The 21,414-nt window shown below is 53.8% G+C and overlaps 6 protein-coding genes across 6 annotated transcripts; 2 read left to right on the top strand and 4 right to left on the bottom strand.

Annotated features, from left to right (window-relative positions):
- Positions 1 to 2,481: 2,481 nt before the first annotated feature.
- Positions 2,482 to 5,857, bottom strand: J4E87_007239 (uncharacterized protein; the record flags this gene model as incomplete). The annotated part of the gene is made up of 2 exons (XM_049378835.1): positions 2,482 to 3,612; positions 3,653 to 5,857. 2 exons carry the CDS (start codon positions 5,855 to 5,857, stop codon positions 2,482 to 2,484), a joined length of 3,336 nt encoding a protein of 1,111 aa, XP_049231497.1.
- Positions 5,858 to 8,080: 2,223 nt separating this feature from the next.
- Positions 8,081 to 12,250, bottom strand: J4E87_007238 (uncharacterized protein; the record flags this gene model as incomplete). Its single annotated transcript, XM_049378834.1, has 2 exons — positions 8,081 to 8,656; positions 8,678 to 12,250. The coding sequence occupies 2 exons, from the start codon at positions 12,248 to 12,250 to the stop codon at positions 8,081 to 8,083; spliced, it is 4,149 nt and encodes a 1,382-aa protein (XP_049231496.1).
- Positions 12,251 to 12,656: 406 nt separating this feature from the next.
- On the bottom strand, positions 12,657 to 13,407 carry J4E87_007237 (uncharacterized protein; the record flags this gene model as incomplete). Its single annotated transcript, XM_049378833.1, has 4 exons — positions 12,657 to 12,689; positions 12,736 to 12,825; positions 12,875 to 13,087; positions 13,276 to 13,407. 4 exons carry the CDS (start codon positions 13,405 to 13,407, stop codon positions 12,657 to 12,659), a joined length of 468 nt encoding a protein of 155 aa, XP_049231495.1.
- A 487-nt stretch (positions 13,408 to 13,894) lies between these two features.
- J4E87_007236 (uncharacterized protein) lies at positions 13,895 to 14,470 on the bottom strand (the record flags this gene model as incomplete). The annotated part of the gene is made up of 2 exons (XM_049378832.1): positions 13,895 to 14,290; positions 14,345 to 14,470. The coding sequence occupies 2 exons, from the start codon at positions 14,468 to 14,470 to the stop codon at positions 13,895 to 13,897; spliced, it is 522 nt and encodes a 173-aa protein (XP_049231494.1).
- A 2,428-nt stretch (positions 14,471 to 16,898) lies between these two features.
- HHP1 (casein kinase I) lies at positions 16,899 to 18,125 on the top strand (the record flags this gene model as incomplete). Its single annotated transcript, XM_049378831.1, has 4 exons — positions 16,899 to 16,901; positions 16,977 to 17,049; positions 17,103 to 17,591; positions 17,638 to 18,125. 4 exons carry the CDS (start codon positions 16,899 to 16,901, stop codon positions 18,123 to 18,125), a joined length of 1,053 nt encoding a protein of 350 aa, XP_049231493.1.
- A 1,990-nt stretch (positions 18,126 to 20,115) lies between these two features.
- J4E87_007234 (uncharacterized protein) lies at positions 20,116 to 21,231 on the top strand (the record flags this gene model as incomplete). The annotated part of the gene is made up of 4 exons (XM_049378830.1): positions 20,116 to 20,181; positions 20,302 to 20,530; positions 20,631 to 20,658; positions 20,712 to 21,231. 4 exons carry the CDS (start codon positions 20,116 to 20,118, stop codon positions 21,229 to 21,231), a joined length of 843 nt encoding a protein of 280 aa, XP_049231492.1.
- Between the last annotated feature and the right edge of the window lie 183 nt (positions 21,232 to 21,414).

The raw sequence follows: 21,414 nt of genomic DNA, 5'->3' as shown, positions 1-21,414 counted from the left end.
ATTTGCGGACCATGTATCGATTTCAAATGACCTTGGTTCTTTCGATAAAGAGAAAAGAGCCTACGTAGAGAGAAAGGTGCACTACCTTGTGAACACAGTGGAAGAAGTTCGGAAGACTTATTCCCTTCCCAACGACGAAGCCGCGAAATTTGTCACGTTGGCTATCCAGGTGGAAGTGGAAAGAGAAATGGCAAGAGAACTTTCACAACTCAATGTCGATAGCAGCGTTCCTGAACCTGAGAAGGAATTCGCAAATGCGTTGGTATTCACAGTCAGTGGAAGTGTTTTGAGCTCAGTTGTCATGTCTCGATATGGTGGTAGATATATTGGCGGATGAGGAGTTAACCGAACTTGTACGAATCTTCTACATCCATCCAAATCCATACTATTGCATCACCCATCTCATCCCATCCTATCCCTATCCCCTCCAAATACAGTCCAGAAACCATGTCCATGACGCCCTGTTCCACCCATCAAACCACTCAAACAGCACAACCCATCTGCATGGCCTCAGCCTCTCGTCCCAAATCGTCAAGAACAAAAGCCACAATCACCCTTCCAAGAGTACAATCGCTCTTGGACGACGATCTCATTGCAGCAAGATGTCACGGCAGTGGGTTGGGAGGAACCATAGAGGTACGAGTACGAAGGCACATGCTTTGATGCAGGGCTGTTCAGTGGCTTGGGAGTGTCTTTGGAGCTAAGGGCGTGTCGAGGAACGTGGATGGTGGCGCGGTTGTAGATCGGGGTAATGATGCGAGCTTGGAAGTGATGACGTTCTAGGGGTCGGTCCGCGGAAGCTGGTGCGCGTGGGAGGCTGGGACGTTGCTTTTCTTGTGGGCTGCGGGCTCGGGTATTTGAGAATCGGAGAGATGGGGTAAAGTAAGCTTTTTCTTTTCTTTCGATGAAATTCTTGTAATGTGACATTCGTCTTCTGCTCTACGTAGATTGTAGAGTACGCTGTGGCGTTGTTGGTGCGGACGGTGCGACACCTACCTCCAACACCCGATTCTTATCATGTCCAACCATAATTCTACATGAACGCATTCAGCGCCGCACCTCCTACACCGAACAAAGCAGCATATTTTACTTCTGCAATAGGTCAGCTTTCTGATCTACCTAATAGTATCGCCTCCCGCAATCCATAAACCACGACAAAGACCAGAAGTCAGGGTCACGTACCGTGAGCGTTCGCCGCACCCGTGCTAGTCGCTTGAGCCGATGCATCAGATGGCGAAGACGCAGATACAATGGTTGCAGCTGAAGAGTAGACTGTGGGATTGATGCCACCGAGGCTCGTGACACCTGGGGGGACTTCTTGCGCCGCGGCTAGAACGCTGAAGAAGGCGATGAATATGTATAGTGGTGTTTTGAACATGATTGCAATTGTTTAGACCGACAGAGAGAGAGGGTGATGCGGGGACGGAAGTGATAACTTAGTTGGCTGCGGATACGTCCTTGAAGAGATGGAGCGATTGATCGTGCGACCTGTTGCTGAATCAAGCCCAGGTTTGTACTTACTGTATGTATGTACTGGCGTTTACCATGACGACTGCCACGTATGACGCAGACGTCTCGGTCCAGCGACAACTTAGACTTTCCATGGGCGATGCTTCTTCTCCTTTGCAACCTTCGTACTCCGGATAATGCGGTTAGCGATCTTCTTAGTGCGTGATAGCGCGGAACTAAAACGAGATCAAGACGTAAATGACGTGGTCAAGACGGAACTCGGGCCTTGGAATTGGACCCTTTTCAATACAAGTGTACAGGCCTTTCAACTTGGTGCGAAGAATATCACACATTCATTGTACGAGTGGAGCTAAACCATTGGTCGCGATTTGGACGCGATGCTGTGATATCGCTTGTTTCTAGGAATTGACACAAGCTGATTAGGGAGTTGGAGTAGTTGATTTAATACTTAGGTTGTGGAACTGTCTTTCTCTACGTACAAAAACCTATCATAGGGCATCAGCATCCTCTCATAATCCCACTAACAACCCATTCCCACACTTAAAATCGGTCATCTTCCCCATCCCCATCCCCAGCGCCCCCTAAGAGGATTCGTAATCCCACTTCCTTGCGCAGCTTTTGCCTGAACCTTCACTGGCTGTAATTGCTGCGCTTGGGATGACTTCACTGCTGCATCTGTCTCAGATACCTTTGCAGCTGCAGCTGATGCAGGCGCTAAGCCGGTCTTCGTGGCACCCAGTGGGGGTAGTTGCTGTTGCTTCTGTTGGCTCCCATTCCCAGGGCTAGCGCCCTTCTCTCGCCCGAAAAGTTCTGATATCCTTGACGTGGGACTGCGCCGTGGCTTTAGTGAGTCTCTACGAGTGAGCGCCGGGGGTTTGTGATCAGTATGTTGCGTCGCTGGTGACAGACTTGCGTTGGCATTTGAAGGGGCTAGGGCAGCTGCCTTCTGCGGTGCCTTCTTGGGCAAAGCATACGGATCACTGGAGCTGGACTCATACATTCCGTATGAGGTCACTCGGCGCGGCATTGCTGGCTTAGCATCTCTTGGTTCTGGTCGTGGGCTTGATTGGGTTTGTTGTTCTGAGATCTGGTCTGCGCGCTGGGTTGTACCCAATGAACCTTTCGGTGGTTGCATTCCGGCAGGAGAATTCCCCCTGTCGTAAGCTGGGACTGGCGATGTTGTACCACGCGACCCTTGTGATGTGGCCGACATAGGTCCGTCTCCCCCTCTCCTTGAGGCTCCAAATTCTGGTAACGCCGCTCTGGAGATTGGCGTACCTGTTCTAGTTGCAGTAGATGACCGTCGACCTGGTTGTACCGCGACAGGCGAGGCCGCACCTCTGGACTCTTGCCGCGGGGTTGATCTTGAGCTGCTTTCCTTTGTTGGTCTGGCTTGAATGTCTGGCAAAGCTTCTGGGGAGACTGCTGTACCCCTTCTAGGAGCGGCAGACCCTCGCCGGATGCTGGCTTGTCGAGATATTGAGGGGATCGTCGCCGATCGTGTCGGTGCTCTGGAGACCGTTGGTACTTCTGTGAGGATTGGCGCTGCTCTGTCTTCTCCGACTGCTGATGACTTCCGTCGCGTGTTCGTCCCCTTGACTGAAGACGATGGCCTTCGCGTGGCGGTTGTTGAATCTTTTCGTGCAGATTGTGAGGCTGTTGCGGAATCAGGCACTCGTCCTGAGGTTGCACGACGAGTGTTTGCTCGTGCGATTTGCGCTTCTTCTGGGTTTGCACCTGAAAGTCTTCGATCACCTTCATCTCCGGTGGATGTTCTTGGGATGGTCTTTGAGCGCGAGAGGTCAACCGTGCTGTTGATCCAGGCATTGTCATCTTCGAAGGGCCCGCTTGAGCTATCGATGCGACGGCGGGTGGGTATGTCTTCATCATGTGCACCCTTGGCGTCGGCAGGCGCAGGATCTCCTTCCATAACCACTTCAGTCCGCTTTTGTTCTTCGGTTCGTGCTGTTGGCTCTTGCTCTTGCTCTTGTCCCCTTGGCACTTGAGCACCAGACAGTTCCGGAAACCTGCTCGGCGAATGATCTGACTCTCCTTCGTCTGACGGGCCTTCTTTCTGGGGAACTGGAGAAAACTTTTGCCGCGTCTCAGGCGACTGAGCTCCTTCTTTGGGCGTTGCTTCTGCTTTCGAGGTTGGGTTTCCCATTCCAGTCGGTCTGCGTACGTCTCTCCGGACGGGTTCCTGGAAGTCTTCTTCATGGCGTTCTTGATTCGTCCGAGAAGTCTCGTCCTCAGTCTCCAGCTTATTTTGGAACGTAGGTGCTCTGGAACTGACTGCAACATCTTTCTGGATGTAGAGAGCTCCTTGGGATTGTGATTGGCGGCGGGAGGGGCCTGACGAGACGCGACGGAAGTACTGCGCACGCGGTTCGTGCTGAGGCGAATTCTCGGGTATTGAGGCTGATTGTGGGATGGAGTAACTGTTCCTTCGAGATGGTGAAGGCTGGAGCTGCGAACCGTTGTCAATGCGGTCTGGAAGGATCGGACTGACTGGGTAGTAGTCGCCCTTGTTAGCGTAGACGGAGGGTTGTCTTGTTCGAGTGTCGGCCCTTCGGATAGGAGGGGCACTGGAGTCTCGACGATAGGTAGCCTGTCTGGTTTGGTTCGGATAGCTGTTTTGCCTTTTTTGCGTTCCCCCTGGGGCTTCTGGCGACCCAGGTGCCGCGTCCAGAAATGGCTGCACTTCTGATGGGTCTAGGGCAGGCTGGCTTGATTGACGGGATTTGATTCCCTCTAACTCAGAAGACTCTTCTTCTGGCTTGGCCCCGAGATTAAGCCATCCTCTCCTCTTGGGCGGACTCTCAGCTTTCACCTTTGGTGATGGAGTCCGAGTGTCCGGCTTCGTCCATGAGGGAGTCTCCCGTAGGGGATATGCAGGCGCTGGCGGATATTGCTGCTCAGGTGGGTAGTTCGCACCTTGCTTCCGCTTCTTCGTCGGGCTTTTAGTTTGAGCTCCGACTTCTATGCCTTCAAGGATGGTCTGTGGAGGAGACGCTGTGATACCAGGGGCCGCACTGCTGCGTCGACGATCAGTTGTGCGAGGCTCTGTGGGCGCTACTCTCAATCTTCCCTGTACCTGCGGGGTCTCATCGAGCACAGCTTCGGCGCTGGAGTGTACTGAAGGCTCTGATCCTCGGGCGGATGGCATGAACCCTTGAGCAGCGCTACTTCGTCTTCGATTCGATTCGAGAGGTATTGTTGACGCCCGTGGTACATCGACTGAGAGTTCAGGTGAAGCCTGTGTCCTCACTCTTTCGAGAGGGACAGTCTTTGATGGCAGGCCTTCAGGGTCGATATATACCAATGGCTCCAGTGCTGGAGAGGATCGCATGGTAAGTGCTCTATCGAGTTGATCAGGAGCAGCATTGCTTTGTTTGCGCTCTACGTCGCGAGCTATTGTTACAGCCCGTGGTATGTTCGCTGGATACCCGGGTGAAGTCTGTGTGGCACGTCTCTCAACAGGGGGCATCGTGCCAGTCGGGCTTCGAGCTTTGACATGTTCCAAGGGCTCTACTGTCCGAGAGACTTGAGTAGTCAGTGCTCTCTCAATTTGACTAGCCATATCCTCAGTGCTGTTGGAGTTCGTCGGCGCAATAGCGTTGGGCTCAGGTTCTTCCCCAAGTGGCTCGTCGGCGATGCGTTGATATACGCGGAGCGCGAAAGAGTTCGGATTCGATAATACATTAGCAGTCGGTGCTCTCTGGATTCGACTACTCGTTGCCTCAATGACGTTGACATTGGTCGACGCGATAGCGCTTTGACTTTCAGTCTCAGAGTCCTCTTCAAGCGGTTCTTCGGCAATCCGTTGATAGACGTCAAGTGCGAGTAATTCGGGATCGAATGTAACATTCGCAGTGGATGCTCTTTCGAACTGACCAGCCTGTTCTTCGAGGTTGTTGACACCAACTGATGTAGCGCTTTGGCTCTCGGGCTCAAGTTCTTCTTCAGATGGCTCCTCGGCCATTCGCTGATACATGTGGAGCGCGAAAGGTTCCGAGTCAGCCTCGAAAGCGGTCGTGGGCGATCTCCCAACCTGATCAGTGTCCTCATCGCGGCCAGGGACGTGGGTTGATGCGGGAACCTCCTGCCTCTCAAGTTCTGTTTGTTCATCAAGCGGCGCTTCAACATCTTGCTCGGGACTTCGGAAAATCAGAGACCCAGTACGTAGGGTACGGAGCGGAAGACGGGCATACAAGGTTCTGTCAGCTATGGTGAGCCGCTCATTAGGTATCGTTTCCCTCCGAATGGTCCTTTGCCGTTCGAAAGAGCGCTGTGTAACTTCTGCCTCTGCCGAAGGCTCGGATGTGGCATCATTTACTTCTCTCGACGAATCCACAGGACTTTCAGATGTAGCAAGACTGCTCGCCATGCGCGTAGGCTGGGATGAGATAGAACGCGACAAGATCGCCGGCTCAAGGACGTCCTCTGTGTCCGATGGAGGCTCAGGCGACGGTGCACGATAAATATCGGCCTCACGGATAGTTACCTTACGCGTTGGCTGACGTGAAACCCGGCGAGATGGCATGGGCTGTGCAAGCGTATCCTATTCAGCAAGCGACAGATCGGGAGATGTGACAAGCTCATCTGTCGGAGCAGTGCCTGTGCGACGAACTTCGAGCGCAGTCTGACGTGTATCAGAGTATGCATATAGCTGATCAGGCAATTCGTCCATGGCAAGAGACAGGACTGGAGAGGTTTCGAGGCTTGGAGAGTCATTTGGCTGAGCAGTTGTCGGTACTGAGCTTCTTCGACGGACCTCCACCGTAGACTGGCGTGAATCAAGAGGCGGAAACGTCTGATCATTTACGTCATCCGCAGCGAGAGACAGGACGGTGGAGATTTCGGGCCTTGGAGAGTCGTTTCGCTGTACAACTGATGGTATCGTGCTTGTTCGACGCGACACCTGTGTAGGCTGTCGCGATGCCACACGAATGATAACTGGCATCCTAGATGAGATCTCTGCCGCAGGTGAGGGGGTGCGTATAGTCGAAGGCTGCCGCTGAATAGCCGGTGTCACTGTGCTTGTACGTTCAACTCTTTGCGTAGGCTGACGTGATGCTGCACGTAGAAGAACTGGCTGCCTAATCGATTCGTCTGCAACAGGTGATGACGTTGGTACAATGGAGTTCAGCCGCCGGGCAGTCGGTGATGTGGTATTTGTTCTATGGACGGGTAGCGTGGGTTGACGAGAAGCCATACGCAAGAGAGCCGGTTGCTCAAGCGAGGGCTCTGCCACAGAAAACGTGGTGGCTAACATCGACTCTTGCCGCTGAATAGTCGGTGATGTCGTATTTGTTCTATGGATGGGTAGCGTAGGCTGACGAGAAGTCACACGCAAGAGAGCCGGTTGCTCAAGCGAGGGCTCTGCCACAGGCAACGTGGTCGTTGAAATCGACTCTTGCTGTTGAATAGTCGGTGACATCGTACTTGTGCGACGAGCCATCAGCGTACCCTGCCGAGAGGCCGCAGGCGAGAGGGCCGGCTGCTCAAGCGAGGTTTCTGCTACAGGCAACGAGGTGGCTAACATCGACTCTTGCCGTCCAATAGTCGGCGACATCGTACTTGTTCGACGAACCAATAGCGTACCCTGTCGAGAAGCTGCACGCGAGAAGACGGGCTCTTCTTCCAAATCATCCATAGCAAGTGGTGATGTGGGCCTGGCAGAGTTTTGCCGCTGGACGCTACCTGTTGCGGTACTTGTTCGACGCATCCCTAACGTGCCCTGTTGTGTAGGCGCACGTGAGATGATTGGCTGTGCTTCCAAGTCATATGCAGTAGACGGAGAAGCGGGCCTGATAGAGTCTTGTCGCCTGTCGTTGGCTTTTGCACTGCTTGTGCGGCGGGTCTCTAGTGTAGGCTGGCGGAAAGTCGCACGCGAAATCACAGGTTGTGCTTCTGAATCATCCGCACTAGGTGGTGAAGCGGGCCTAACAGAGTCTTGTCGCTGAATCCTGGCTGTTGCTGTACTGGTACGGCGCCTTGCAAGCGTTGGCTGGCGTGAAGCTAGACTCAAGAGAATGGGTTGTTCAGATGCGTTATCAGCGACAGATAGTGGGCTTGAAGGACCTTGTCGTAACTGAGATGGCGACATGGTAGCTGTCCGGCGAGTACCAAGCGTAGGGGAGAACGAAGCCGTGCGTGATAAAACGGGCGATTCCGGTAAATCTTCCACTACGGAAGAATAACTGGAAGGTATCGAGACAGCTATTGAGCCAGGTATGAACGATTCTTGTCGTTGTGCAAGAGGTGGCGCTGTACTTCTTCGGCGAATTCGCTGCACAGGAGGCTGGAACTCAGGTTCTTCTTCAATGACCGGGGATACAGTATAGTGATCGCTGTAAGTATCAGACGTGGCTTCGCCGTATCCTTGGCTCACTTGACTCGGAAGTTGCGGCTCGATTTGAGGATCGTCCGTTGTATCATACTGCGGGTTATCTTGCGCTTCATATGCCAGCTCAACATGCTGATCGGGCTCCATAACGTCACTGATCTCGTCACTGGGCGCATGTTCAGCAGCTGGCAATGTCTGCAAGACGGCAGTGATCGAAGCAACAGCAGCCGGAAGCTCGTCTCTCGCCACTCGAAGCACCTCCTAGATCTCTTCAGGCGAAACGTCTTCAGCCTTGTATGGCTCTTGACCAGCAGACCGAGGCTCTTTCGGTTGGCTGAGAATCCGAGTAAGTGCGCGACTAAGCCGAAGCTCGTCAACACTGTTATCGACAACGCTCTGGATTTCATCTTCGGCGGTGTTGGGAGTCTTAGAACTGGGCCAGGTTGGCTTGCTCGAGATATTAGTGGATGCTTTACTGAGAACACGCTGCACCATTGCGGTAACCAGATCCCCCTGGTGATCCGAAACGTCAGCCCCGATGTCTTCAATGTCAACAGTCTTGTTGTCCTGCCATGTGGATGCGCGTGAGAAGCCAGAGGGCACCTTGCTGAGAACATTCCGTACGATTGTGGCGACCAGATCATCCTCATGGAGACCCGGATTGTCAGCTCCGGGCTCTTCATCTTCGACAGGTCTGTTACCGTGCCACGTAGATGCGCGTGAGAGGCTAGTGTTGACCTTCTCGAGTGTAGGCTGCGTAGGCTCCCCGAACGACTCGTCTTCATCGTCGTGCTGACCAGTCTGAGTAGTATCGAAGTCAGTAGGCGTATCCTCCTGCTATTCGGATTCGCGCGAGACGCTGGTAGGAGCCTTGCTGAGTCCACGCTCTACACTTTCAACAACGGCTTCGTCTACCGGTGCATCATCATCCTTTTGCCATGTAGAGTTGCGCGAGAGACCAGTAAGAGCCTTGCTGAGTACACGTTGTACGGGCTCGACGAAAGAATTGTCTGCTGGGTCGTCTCCCATGCTATGCCAAGTAGTATTGCGCAGGAGGCCAGTAAGAGGCTTACTGAGTACACGTCGCGTTGCGTCGACAGAAGCGTCCCTGATCCACGTAGAGGCCTGTAAGATACCAGGAGGTGACATGCTCAACACACGCTGCACTGGCTCGATGTCGGGGTCTTCTCCGGCCTCCTCGTCTTCTCCATGCCATGTAGAGCTGCGTGAGAGGCCAGTAGGAATCTTGCTGAGCACGCGTTGCACGCGCTGTACCGAGTCGACGATGGCATCTGCTTGCGATGTAGACGTGCGCGAGAAGTCTGCAGGGGTTGGGCTCAGTACACGCTGCACAAGTCCGAGACTGCGATTATCGACTGCTTCTTTCTCTTCCTCATCTCCGTCATCTTCTCTATGCCGTGTAGCGCTGCGTGAGAGGCCGGTGGGGATCTTACTGAGCACACGTTGCACACGTTGTACCGAGTCGATCATAGCATCTTTCTGCGAAGTAGACGTGCGTGGGAGACCGGTAGGAGCTTTGCTAGATCTGCGCTGTGCCAGGTTGAAGTCGAGGTCGTCAGCAGCCTCTCCCTGGCTCTGCTCATGCCACGTAGAGCTGCGTGAGATGCCAGTAGGCGCTTTACTGCAATCGAGGTCGTCCGCAGCCTCTTCTCCCTGACTCTGCTCATGCCATGTAGAGCTGCGTGAGATGCCAGTAGGCGCTTTGCTGAGCATACGCTGTACTGAGTCGATAAGAGCGTCTCTCTGTAACGTGGATGTACGCGCGAGACCCGTGGGAGCTTTGCTGAGTACACGGTGTGCATGTGGTGCATCCGAATCAGTCACCGACTCAACCTCTGGTTGGTCTCGAAATTTGACGTCGAGATCTCCAGCGATGGAATCCAGTTCGTCCATAAGCTGTTCTCGGGCCTCCGAGAGTTCGGTCAAGTGTCTACGCGTTTGCTGTAGCCAGCTGTCTTCGGTAAGCGGCTCGTCCTCCATAGCCCTGTTCTCTGCTGTTCCGATGGAGAAATCAGTGTGACGTGAGACAGAATTCACGGGTGTAGTCTCGTAAGGGGCATTATGGAACATATCATCGTCGGTCGCGGTGGGTCTTCGGTCAAGATCGAAGCCGAGATCGTCGGCTGCAGATTTGACAAGATCGACCAGGTCGGGTATTGACTGCACCTCGTCACGCAGGCTCGATTCAGGATCGTTGAGGTTCGGCTTGACTTGGCCTGTAGCCCCAACATTAAGTTTCTCTGCCGCTTTGGGTGGGAGATATGGGCAAGGTGGATGCCAATCATCGTCTCGTCGACAGGATGCTCGTGCTGGACGACATGATGTCTGGCAACGACTTCTATCACATCCGTTGGTATTGCATCGCTGAACAAGGTCTCCAGACACCCTTCGAAGCTGGTCGAGACTGGGCTGAGTGCTCTTGATGTTGCTGATGACATTCTGGAGTGTGTTTGCATGCTCTTCTAGAATATTGTCGATGATATGACCCAACTCATCAGCAAATCTATCTCCGCATCTGTCAAGCGACATGCTTTCAGAGTGACACCGACGACGCCTCTGCCGGCGGCAACAGTCATCTGTGGAGATTTTCGATGAAGGGGTTGTAGAGGTCAATGATTCTGATGAAGCACGTCTGCGTGTCCGCCGCTTCGTAGACAGTAGCTCTTCAAGCACTGGTACTCGGGTCGAACATTGCCGGCATATCTTCTCGTGTGCATGCTCGCGGTGCTCGGTTTTGCCCATGTATGAGAAGTGTCCGCACGCTCGCTTGGTCCAATTGCCAGGGTCTCGCAACGGTCGGCTTGTCTTGTTGATGCCATACGACTTGATCCGTGCGCCTGGGAAGCCAAAGTCTTGTGTGACGCGACGTCCATACCCTTGGCGGTTGTCGACATCGTCCGGCACTTCGGTCTCGCCATACTGCTCCTCGACACCAATGTTGGCAGTTGGTATCGAGCCTGAGATACAGCTTTGTCGGGAGACACTCATGTCGCTTGCACCGTCGTGGCCGAGATTCCTTGCCACGATCTCCTCAGCTCGTCTGCGCACACCAATGGACTTCCCAGACTGGTTGCGAGGATTTCCAACATCCGTACTCTGGGTCCACTCCGCGACACGATCGACGGGTTCCTTTGCTGAAGTACCACTCTCTGTCAAAGAAGCAGTGTGTGATCCACTGCGCCTGAGCCGTTTGGGAGAAATCCCGTTGTCTTCCTCGAAAGTCCTTCGAAGATCGCGACCAGACTTCGCACGTCTACCTTCCTGTTGCGACGGAGGGCTCGGATTGCTGGCTTGCCTGGTCTCAGCAGCTGGTATTGAACTGCGGGTAGCGAGGCGCCTCACAATCTCGTCAGAAGGATCCTTGTGACCGATTGGGTTGGCCCCGCCAGTGTCGGGAAGCGACGCCTTGGAGATGTTATCGCTCGCAAAGCTGTCCTGTCCAGTCTGTTGACCGAGACTTGGAAGCTTTGCACCGTCGGATTTACCTGCAAAGATGTTGGTAGACTTCCGCCGACCAATGGATTCTCGCTCTTTGTCGGAAAAGTACTGCTCCTCTCCCTGATCAGATGGTACGGCCGGGGGCGTTGCTTTCTGTGTCGTGATGATGGGACCACACTCGTCGGCTTCGCCTTGTTTGTAGGAGATCACAGACTGCACAGATTCGCGAGTATCGTAAAATTCCGTGAGAGAAGACAACAGCAGCCCAGTATCGAGGGCTTGCTCGTCAGCAGTAGAAGACAACTTCGGGTTGGGAGCATGGGCAGGAGATTCGAGAGAGGAACTAGAGGGGTAGGTTTGGGGTGCGAGCGCCTTCGCGGCACTGGTACCAGGAACTGAAGGTGGGGGACGGGATGCTGACGGACGTTGAAAGGCTTCCGTCTCGAAGAAGTTCTTGGCAGAGCGAACTGACTTGGGGACCTGTGGCTGTCTTGATGGCGGGTATGTTGTCTGGGTGCCGCGTCGACCCGGCTCTTGGGGCAGAGATTGTTGTTTGGAGTCTGTGACGCCTGCCGCAGGTGACCGTGAACCGATATTGGAGCCAGCTTGGGAAGGCGGTACAGGTGCTGTTGTCACTGCCTCGGGCTCCCGGTACGGATGCTGGACCTTGTCCAAGACTCGGCCATATGGGTTCCTGCCTTGCAAATAGGCAGGCGATTTGCGTCCGGAAGGAGGCAGTTGAGGTTCGCTCGATGCTTGTGGGAGGGGCAAAGCTGAGGGACTACTAGACTTGCGTCTGGACGTGGTCGGGTATGGTTGCTTCGCCTCTCCGGCTCCCGGTATCGTAGCAGGAGCTTCGAACCGACCCTGTCTAGTTCTTATGTTTGATGGTTGATTGCTCTGCTCGCGTAGTCCCGCATTGGTAGCTCGGGACGCAGAACTTGACGTGGGTTGGTCGAAGCCTCGGGGCATGAGACGCTAAACTTTTGGATAATGCGTTGCAGACGTGAGAAGGGTGATGTTGTAGACGCGTGATAACTGTTGATTGTGTGTAAGGAAAACTGCGATCGCTGTGGTGAAGTAAGACAAGCTGTAACGAAGTAAGACAGAGTAAGACTGGGTGCTAACGAAGTAAGACAAACTGATAGAAGGGTAATAATAAAAGTAGTGTAGCTCGTAGGGTTGCTGGTGGGCTAAGGTACGGTCGGTCAGGATTGCAGAGGAATGTGGTCAAGAGGAGCGAGACTGCAAGATGTTTGGAATGTTTTGGTCACCTCAGGGAGCTCCTTCTATTCTTTGACCACGGAAAGCACGCATGCTCTGTGCTTGCTACTATACATACCGCGCATGCCGTACTCAAGGAACGCTATTTACACATTTACTTCAATGCAGCCTGCAGGCTCTCGAGGACCTGGATCTTGTCAGCGCTTCTTGCTAGATGTGTTTGCGGTGCGTACCTCGAGCTCGATCTTGGCCTCAGCAATGTCAGCCTCACTGCCGTTTCCGCTGGCAATCTTCTGTGCCTCGCCGATCTGGTTCCTGACAGCCTATCTCCTTGTCAGTCGTTATTTCCCATCTCCGTGCATCCGCTCGTACCTCGGCGCTGAAGTCCTCCAATGGGTAGCCCTCGACGGCGTTGATGCTGAGGACGGAGTTGGGCTGCACAACAGCAAATCCACCAGACAGGAAGAATTGCTTGCTGCCACCCTGCTCCTCGATGATCTCGACTAGGCCGGGCTTCAGCTGCTCGATGGAGGCAACGTGGTTGGCCAGAACACCCATGTCACCGGTCTCCGCGGGGAGGTTGACCTGGACGCTGTAAAACATCTCATGTCAGTATTCGCGATTTCGCTTTGCGGGATCGGCCGGGGTCTCGAGCGACGTACACATCCTGGGACTTGTAGATAGACTGTTGACCACCAGTTAGCCTCTCAGTTCAGATGCCAATTGCAACCTGGGGCATGCCCCCGCATGTTGCGACAGCTGGTATGGCGTACCTGATGCGGGAGAGCTAGGGAGAGCTTGATCTTGTCATTGGCGACTTCGGCGTACCCTCTGCGCTGGATGGGGCGGGCAATGGCAGCGGGCCTCGCGCGGATGGCAGCTCGGGCGATGCGGAGAGAGCTCATGATGGACGGGGTGGTGGGGAAGATGTGGTCGGAGAATGTTCAATGTCGGTGTTCTGCGAGTTCTGCGCTCCCTCAGGTCACGGGGTTAGCCGACGCTAGCGCATCACCAGCATCTTGACCATCTGAACTGGGTATCACAACAACACCCGAAAACGCTTACTTTCTTCGCTTTATTACACGTTTAAAGCTATGCACTATCATTTGTAACTTGTTATCGTGGAACAAAGCACATGTCATTCGCGTCAACCCAAAGTGCTGATTCCGACTGCTGTGGGGGCATTCTTCACGCACCAGGCGTCCGAGGTTGAATGAAGATTCACGTCTTGTTGCATTCCTTGAGATTTCGTGGGTATAATATGGTGTCTGTATTGAACTACTCCGGGGTATCTTATTGTCAAAACGCCTATCCCAAGATTGTGAACTCATGCGGCCCATTCCATCACTGGTGGGCTAGCTGATGCTCTCGCTACCCAAATGTAGCAGAACATCAATCATCGTACAACTGCTGCGGCGCGGCCATGCTCATCCGCAACTGCCGCTCCCTCTGCTTCGCCTGCATCTCTAGCGTCTCTACGGCATAGCTAAGCCTATCCTTCTTCGCTTTCAAGGTCTTCATCCTCATCTCTTGTTGCGCGCTGATGGTCTTGCCTCCGCTTCGCGGTGCGGTCCTGCTTGCTGGTCTGGAGCCTGAGCTGCCATTGTTGTCGCGTCCGAGTCTGCCGTCGTTCAGATCGCATTTCGCTATCAAGGATTGCTCGCGACGCTCCAGCTTGTCGAGGTAGTTTTCTACACGCTTAAGAAGGTTATCGACTTCAGGGCGGATTTCTGAGAGGAGTGCTGATTGCGCGGTTTGGAGGTCAGACTCGGAGATGAGCTCGAAATGCTGTTCCAGGGTCAACACGATGAAGGTAGAATCATGTTCTTAACGTGTACACACCCGTGTCGTCTGCAGTACTTTGGCCAGACGGGGGAAGTCGCTCACGCCCTGGTCCAGTATGTTGATAGATGAATCGAGTAATTGCATACTACTGCGCAGCGAGCCTACGCATCCTTCCAGCGCCATGATTGCAAAAGGTTCGGCAATCGCAAGTGTAATCTGGACGCGAGCGAAGTGGGATGTTGCTCCCTCTTAGTACAAAGCAACGAGGGATCCGTGCGCAGACGCCAAGCATCTCCAGGGCTGTTCTTCGAGCGGAGCTCAACCCATCACCGCATCCCTCGCCGCAACCGTCAAATCAGTCCATTGCCTCTCCAACACACGTCACAATGCCTCTTCTCGGAAGGAAGTTCCCGGCGCAAATCGGTATGGCACCCTGCACACGACGATAGCGGAAAGTCGAGCTTGAAAAGATTGCTAACGAGGTACTATAGCCAAGCCCATGTGGCCCTTCTACGTCTCCGGTACGTCGCGCGACTTTGATTAGGGCAGGAAATATTCAAGGCGGCCCAATTGATGGATTGAAAGGAGATGGAATTGCTCGGAGGCTGAGGGTTCGCTGTGTGAGACAGGATTAACAAGAGTCAACAGGCCTCGTCATCCTCTACGGTGTCAACTCTGCCGCCAACGCCATGGCCCAGTGTACGTAATCCTCATCTCAGAGACCAAGCCATCCGGCTCGATATGTTCGCAGGCTGACCAGCACAGCCGACGAGTACAAGAACGACCCGCGCAACCCAGCCCTCAAGAACCAGGCGCCAAACCACTAAGCCGGATACTTCGCGATACGGGGAGCGATCTTTAAGCATACGAGTGCAATCAGTGGCAGTGTATAATAGCCGCGGAGGAAGAGGATCATTCAAGGTCTCCGACTGAGATGGCTGTATAGACTTGGCAAAATCAACCCATCACGAACATATCATCTCTCTTGTTCTGTGGCTCTGGTCATGCGAGTGCGTGTCAACTGAATTGCAGGCAACTTTCCACGCAGAGATCGCTACCACGTTGCCAGGGAGCGTACTTCGGCTCAACCCAAGAGGATCAGAGATATGGTGGGGTTTAATCCCATCTACCAGGCGGTTTCCGCATGCAGATCACCTGCTGCTAGACTATGTTTGACCTACAGACTGTTCCAAATTCCCTTCCAACCTGTTTGTCACTAGATGTTGATGGTGTACGCTGTCAAGATGGTATTCGGATGTTTCCGGTATCGAATGTTTCTGACATAGCTGAGCAGCTCTACAAAAGAGATTGTATAACTGTCCTCGCTATGAGAGGCAGAATGTGATGCTGTATCAGACCATGGGCACATGCTACGCGGTGCTTCATACAGTAGGCATAGCGGGTTCGGTCAGCAGGCATAACTACATAGTCCCGAAGAGTTTTGCCGACGTGATGTCACAGAGAGAGTCGAGAGATGGTGTTGGGACTGATTCTTTCCTTTGTTCCGAATGAAAAAGCATCTCGTCGAGCGCTATTGTGTTGTTGAAAGGGCTTGTACGCATATGCGGGACACTCTTGATGGGGTGGTTTCTGGCTTTGAACTATGAAACTGTTATACGCAAGTGGTGTTTGCCTAGGCTGAATAATGTGTTTGCCGTACCCGACCTTCGTCACGAGACAGTTTCGGGCCGCAGTCTTTCCAGAACATCGGCTACGACGAAATTTCATTCTAGCAGCGGGACGGCGTCTGCAGGACGTTCTTGGTCAAAGTCAAATATAGCGCAATCGGTTCGCGAACTGCGCGAGATGCATAAAGGGGCAGATCTGTGGCTCAGTCGCATGATGCGGCAGTCAGGCGACGGCATTTGAAACGGGCAGTGGCATCTCGACACTGACACCCTGGACATGTGCGGACACGCACGACGCAAACGGCGGTGCGATGGGTCGCGATGCCTCCGAGCGGCTCAGGGATGTGATGTGCGGTCCGCAGGCTTGATACACGGCGGCGGGCAGCGGGCAGCAGTCCACGGTGAAAGAGCTCGCTAGCGCGCCAAGCACGGTGGCCGAATACAAGGCAGGCTCTCTGCATCCATCCTGCCATCAGCGTTCCTTTGATACAGCACCACGATCACAGTGTGCTTGTTCCACCGGCCTCTTGTGCTGTCCCGTGCCCTGCAGCTGCCTCTCTGTGTCGTTTTCGCTAGAGTTGCAAACCTCGCCCGCCCGCCAGCCCGCACCTACGCTCGCCGGCATCGTTGATCGTTGGGCTCATTCACGCCCTACAGTAAGTCCTGCCCAGCTCGTCAGTCGGCTCCGCCCTCTGCCCCCCGTGCCCTATTTATCTCTCACCACGACGCACCTGCTCCGCTGGCCTTTCCTTTACCTGTCGGTCAACACGCTCGACTGCCTCCCCTAGCGTTTCTCGGCTGCCCGCTCCGCTTACTCACCGCCTTGTTGGCTAAAGCCTCATACTGACCGGTCCACCGCAGCAGGCTGATCCTCAAAACATCACCGCGCCCCCATCGTCACAACACTCGACCCACCCCCCTCAACACCTCCCTCCACCACAGGCCAACCTCCTCAAGGTTGCACCTCTGCAAGCATGACGACAATGGTACGCCCCGACCCCGCTTGCCGTCACCACGGCGGCCAAGCACCGCTCCGCAGGACCCCAGGCTGACAGTAGCAGGACCTCCGCGTCGGCAACAAGTACAGAATCGGCCGCAAGATTGGTAGCGGCAGTTTCGGTGACATCTACCTCGGTACGTAGCCGCCGCCCATCGCTCATCACCCCCAACACCGCTGACGTCTACAGGTACCAACATCATCTCTGGTGAGGAGATCGCCATCAAGCTCGAGAGCGTCAAGGCGAAGCACCCCCAGCTCGAATATGAGGCCCGCGTCTACAAGTCGCTCGCTGGCGGTGTCGGCATCCCCTTTGTCCGCTGGTTCGGAACCGAGTGCGACTACAACGCCATGGTCCTGGACCTGCTCGGCCCTTCCCTCGAGGATCTCTTCAACTTCTGCAACCGCAAGTTCTCCCTGAAGACTGTTCTGCTCCTCGCCGATCAGCTCATCTCCCGCATTGAGTACATCCACGCCAAGTCTTTCATCCACCGCGACATCAAGCCCGACAACTTCCTTATGGGCATTGGCAAGCGCGGCAACCAGGTCAATGTCATCGACTTTGGTCTGGCCAAGAAGTACCGCGATCCCAAGACGCACTTCCACATCCCGTACAGAGAGAACAAGAACTTGACTGGTACCGCCCGCTACGCCTCCATCAACACTCACTTGGGTGTCGGTACGTATCCCGCACACCATCCAGCTTGCTAAACTAACATGACCAGAACAATCCCGCCGTGACGACATGGAGTCTCTGGGCTATGTCATGCTTTACTTCTGCCGTGGATCCCTTCCCTGGCAGGGTCTTAAGGCGGCCACCAAGAAGCAGAAATACGACCGCATCATGGAGAAGAAGATGACGACTCCCACCGAGGTCCTCTGCCGTGGCTTCCCCAACGAGTTCGCCATCTACCTCAACTACACCCGTTCCCTCCGCTTCGATGACAAGCCCGACTACTCGTACCTCCGCAAGATTTTCCGCGACCTCTTCGTCCGTGAAGGCTTCCAGTACGACTACGTGTTCGACTGGACCGTCTACAAGTACCAGAAGAACGCCCAAGCCATCGCCCAGGCTGCCAACCAGGGCCAGGGCGAGGAAGACGACAAGGGCCGCGGACGCCACGTCACCACCACCGCCGCTGCCAACGCGGGCACGGCAGCTGGCACCAAGCGCGGTCCGGTCAACGCGCGCCAGGAGGGCACCGGAATGTGAGTTCGATATATCTGATCCTCGTAAGGGACCCTCTCCTTTGCGTTTGGTGTTGAGAACGCTTAGCGCGGGGGGCGCCAGATCCAGATTTTACTAACCTTCTTCCTTCTTTCAGGCAGCTTCGTTCGGCCAACAAGCGTGGCGGGGACCAGTATGCATCTGGTTACTGATTTGATGCGGCTTTCGATTCGTCATCTCAACTCTTGCGTGACCGCTTCTTCTGACGCGGCTCCGCACACACAACGAATGGGAAATGCGGCATTGCCGTCCTGGCAACATATTGGACGGCGTCGCTCCTTGATCAGTTCATGGGATCCATTCGTCAGACACCTCGTACGGACCTAGGAAGACATTCCACTGTCTTGCGTTTCTCATGGCCATGCGTCTCTGACGACTATCTCACACACATCTCTGGAAGCTCGACCCACACGGTATCTCCATTTGGCATTACAGTTCGGCTTGTAAACACATCTCAACTCCTTCCGGATTACAGCCAACCGATTATCTTGGTTGTCTTGCACAGCTAGTGTTACTGGGCAGCTCTCCAGCTGATGACTGATCTTTGTTTGACTTTACGGCTTTCACCTCGCATTAATTATCCCCTGCCCCCTCGTCCTTTCATGTGGTTCTTAGTACTTTCCTTGAGTTTCCCCCCTTCGGACATGTCTGCCAGCTTGTGGGGAGGTAAAGCTTAACAAGGGGACGATTTTAAATTGTATCTGGCGAAGAGTGTATGTGACTGAAGCTTGGCTGGTAGACTCGAAGGGTTGCAATGGGGTTGGCGGCTAGTAGTCCGCGCGATTGACAGATCTCCATCAAGGAGGCTGCTTCCAGGGACGGGAAAGGAACATCTAGCTCGCCACGACCATTGCGCTTGGAGATGGGGAAAGGGGACGTGTGGTGCGAGTGATGGTGCTTTTAGTTTTGTTTGCTTTGGAATTATATGCTTTTCTCGCATCGCTGATTGAATGTTTTGCGTGATGCCCGTGACTGGTATACTGCTTGTGACTTGACTTGCTTGATGGGCCAATGAAGAACTACGGATGGATACTCCAGCTAGACTTCGAGCTTCAGCGAGGATGTGATGCAGTTTTCTTTTCTTATATTCATCTGAGTCGGCTAGAGCTGCAATAACGCAGAGCGAAGAGCAACATCTTCATATTTCGAGTGTTACGGACTTTCCAGTGCCATTTGTGTCTGCCTTTCCAGGCTATCAGGACTTTGCGCGTAGAACATGAACAGGTGGTTTGGGACTGTAACAAAGATTTCGAATCACATGCTTTAGAATGGATTCACAAAAAGGCTAGGTGTTCTAGGGATACACCTTCACAGTACTACGGGTTATAGTTTTTGATGCTGTGCACCTTGTGCGAAATGTGGCTTAGATAGTGACTTTGCCTGCTTTACACGGAGTGTGCGCGTGCGCGTCATACGGTAAGTACGATTTACTATCTTAGAGTTCCTATCAGATCTCATTGAAACAAGCGCGAACGATCAAATTGATTCCGCACATGAGTCCGTTAAGGCTTCTGTGCTGTGCATGCGATGTTGTGGATGTAGTAGCCCGTGATGACGTGCCTCGTAACCCTGCCGAGGTAAAACGCGACATCGTTCTTCACAGTATCGTCAGCAACCCATGCACAGGTACGCGACTACATCACCTCGCTGCATCATCTCTCATCGCGCAATCAGCATCAAAGCATAACATCTAATTGCTTTGTTCTTTAGATCGCGTCTATATGGTCTGACTCGTCAATACACAACACGAGACTTCGTTCTGTCCGAACCGAGGCCTGTCGCGTCTTGCGGGGAAAGCTTACTATTCATCTTCCACAAGTACACTCCGTCTCGATAGTCTGGAGTTTCATCACCCATCTTACCATCCACCTACCTAAAACAGCGTGGTAATAGGAGAATCTTTGCGACATTGTGATCGGAGATCTGCTCTACCGTCTCGAAGAACAGCGCGAAAGAGCTAGGAAAATATAACATCATGACTTCTCCATCGGATTACTCGGATATTAAGTTCGAGATCAAGGGCAAGATCGGTATCATTAAGGTAATATTCAAAGACTCCATCATCAATTCGCGAGGCACAGTCCCGAATCCCTCCAGACGATCTTATCCGATCTACCCATGCGTAAACATCACAGTATGCGTCCGCTAACACATCCTTCAGTTCAACCGGCCCAAGGCCCTGAACTCTTTTGGCGGAAACCTCATTCCCGACATCATCGCCGGATTACGCGTTCTCAATGAGCACCCAGACACCATCTTCACCGTGCTCACAGGCGAGGGACGCTTCTTTTCTGCCGGCGCGGACGTAAAGGGGATCGCCGGGGGAGGTAGCGAAGCCTTCAAGAACGATGCTGAGAAGAAGCTGAGTTACATGTCAAGGTTCAGCTATGGTATGTCCACCCCTTGATCTTGCCTACGCCGCAACTTTGCTTTCATGTTGAAATGTGATGGCACTTCTGAATTATAGTACTAACTCTGACATGGGCACAGCAACGGAGCTTCTACGTTCGATGATCGAGTAAGTCTACATACACCCATGTATTCTCACACACCGAAACTGACACCCCACAGCCACCGCAAAGTCCTCATCCTCGCGCTCAACGGCCCCGCCGTCGGCGGCGGCGCAGCCTGGTTCCCGGGCATCGCCGACATCGTCCTCGCCTCCTCAACCGCCTGGCTACAATGTCCCTTCTCCGCCCTCGGTCTCGTCCCCGAAAACGGCTCCGCCCTCTCCTTCGCGCAATCCATCGGCATCCACCGCGCAAACGATTTCCTCATGTTCGGCCGCAAGCTCTCCGCGCAAGAGCTGCTCGATGCCGGCCTGTACAACTACGTGTGGGATGCTACTGGCGACGAATTCCATGGCAAGGTTGAGGCGTTCTTGGAGGAACAGCTTAAAGTGAATGATGGCAAGAGCATGATTGAGATGAAGAGGTTGCAGAATGCGCCGATTAGGGATGCGAGGTTGGTGGCTGTGGTTAATGCTGTGGATGCACTGGCGGAGCGGTTTGTGGAGGGGGCGCCTATGGAGAGGTTTGAGATTAAGAGGAGGGAGATGGAGGAGAAGAGTAAGGCGAGGTCGAAGATTTGATGTGAAGGTTTAGATGGGAAGGCTTCTCGTCCTCCAAGATTATCTGTATTCCATCACGCCATCCTCGTCAAGAATATGAAGATGCGTGTCGTTTCCTCGGGATCTACAACCAGTGATATCCACGCGACACGATAAGCTAACTCTTGTACGAACAATAGATCCAATACAATCGCCGTCGTCGAC

The sequence above is a fragment of the Alternaria ethzedia genome (assembly GCF_023757985.1).
Source record: "Alternaria ethzedia strain BMP 0044 chromosome Unknown scaffold_19, whole genome shotgun sequence".
NCBI classification, from domain to species: domain Eukaryota; kingdom Fungi; phylum Ascomycota; class Dothideomycetes; order Pleosporales; family Pleosporaceae; genus Alternaria; species Alternaria ethzedia.
The sequence above is the reverse complement of the archived record's forward strand: the minus strand, read 5'-3'. Positions and strand labels throughout refer to the sequence as shown.